At 60.9% G+C, this 989-nt stretch overlaps 1 protein-coding gene across 1 annotated transcript in view; it reads left to right on the top strand.

Annotated features, from left to right (window-relative positions):
• FAM227A (family with sequence similarity 227 member A) overlaps window positions 1–989 on the top strand; it is a 75000-nt gene that overhangs the window by 39874 nt on the left and 34137 nt on the right. Inside the window, exons 13-14 of the mRNA XM_045290882.1 lie at window positions 51–130; window positions 808–883. Of these exons, the coding sequence (XP_045146817.1) occupies window positions 51–130; window positions 808–883 (156 nt within the window). The remainder of the gene's footprint in view (window positions 1–50; window positions 131–807; window positions 884–989) is intronic.

The raw sequence follows: 989 nt of genomic DNA, 5'->3' as shown, positions 1-989 counted from the left end.
CCCACCCCCACCGGGTACGGAGGGCTGAGAACCGCCCTTCCTCTTGCCAGGCAGGGCTTTCTCTGGGCACACGCACAAGAGATTTTTCTCCCAGAAGTCAGGGAGCAGCAAGAAATTCAACCACAGTGTGGTAAGTGAGGGGACCCAAAGGTCGACCCTGGGGCGGGGTTGGGGTTGGGGTTGGGGTGCGGCTGCCAGGAACTCCAGAAATCCTATTGGGCTCTAGATCATCAGTAACTTCCAGGGCTGCTCTGGGCGGCAGGTGAGGCCGCACTAAAGGACTGTGGGAGGACAGAGGGGAGGAACTAGTGTGAATGGCAGCCCCGGGCACTTCTGGACTTGGCTCCGATTCAGGAGAAACCAGCCGAGGCCTTCCCACAGAATGAACAGACTCCTTCGGCCGGTGTGCAACCACTGTGTTGTTACTGCCCAGCTGCCTTGCACCCACTCTGCCCAGCCTCAGCCCACAGGTCTCCCTTTCTCCCTAGGGGTACACTGTACGAATGCCCCATGGGCCCACCCTGGCTTTTGCTGTTGTCCGAAGCCTGCTCCCCTCAGAGACCCCCTTGCCCTTCAGGTCTCTGTTTCCCCACAGCCCCCACTGCCCCAGCCACTTTCCATCCAGCCACCCAAGTTCATTCTCGCCAAACTCCCGCCCATCGAGTCAATGCGGAAGCAGAGGGACCCTGCAGGACAGGGCAGAACTGCCCCCATGGGTCTCCAAGACTTACTCTCTCTCAATGGGACCCTCAGAGTAGCCGGTGGCTTCAAACTGCCGGCACTGCGGTTTGCATCCCCGCCCCCCAGGCAACCCGCTCTGCCCCAGTGCTGAGAACTCCGAGGCGGTGCGAGCAGCAGGCTCCCTCCATGGCCAAGGGGCAAGGTTGGCAGTTGGAGTGCACCCAGAAGCACCTCCAAAGCAAGGCCTGGCTGTCCCCTTCCAAAACCGTCTGCACAGCTTCCTTGGACCAGCTCCTGCACCTGTTAGG

Source organism: Echinops telfairi, unplaced genomic scaffold (genome assembly GCF_000313985.2).
Source record: "Echinops telfairi isolate 266 unplaced genomic scaffold, ASM31398v2 ScPeMD7_2;HRSCAF=8, whole genome shotgun sequence".
NCBI lineage: Eukaryota > Metazoa > Chordata > Mammalia > Afrosoricida > Tenrecidae > Echinops > Echinops telfairi.
This window is presented reverse-complemented; position numbering and strand designations above follow the sequence as displayed.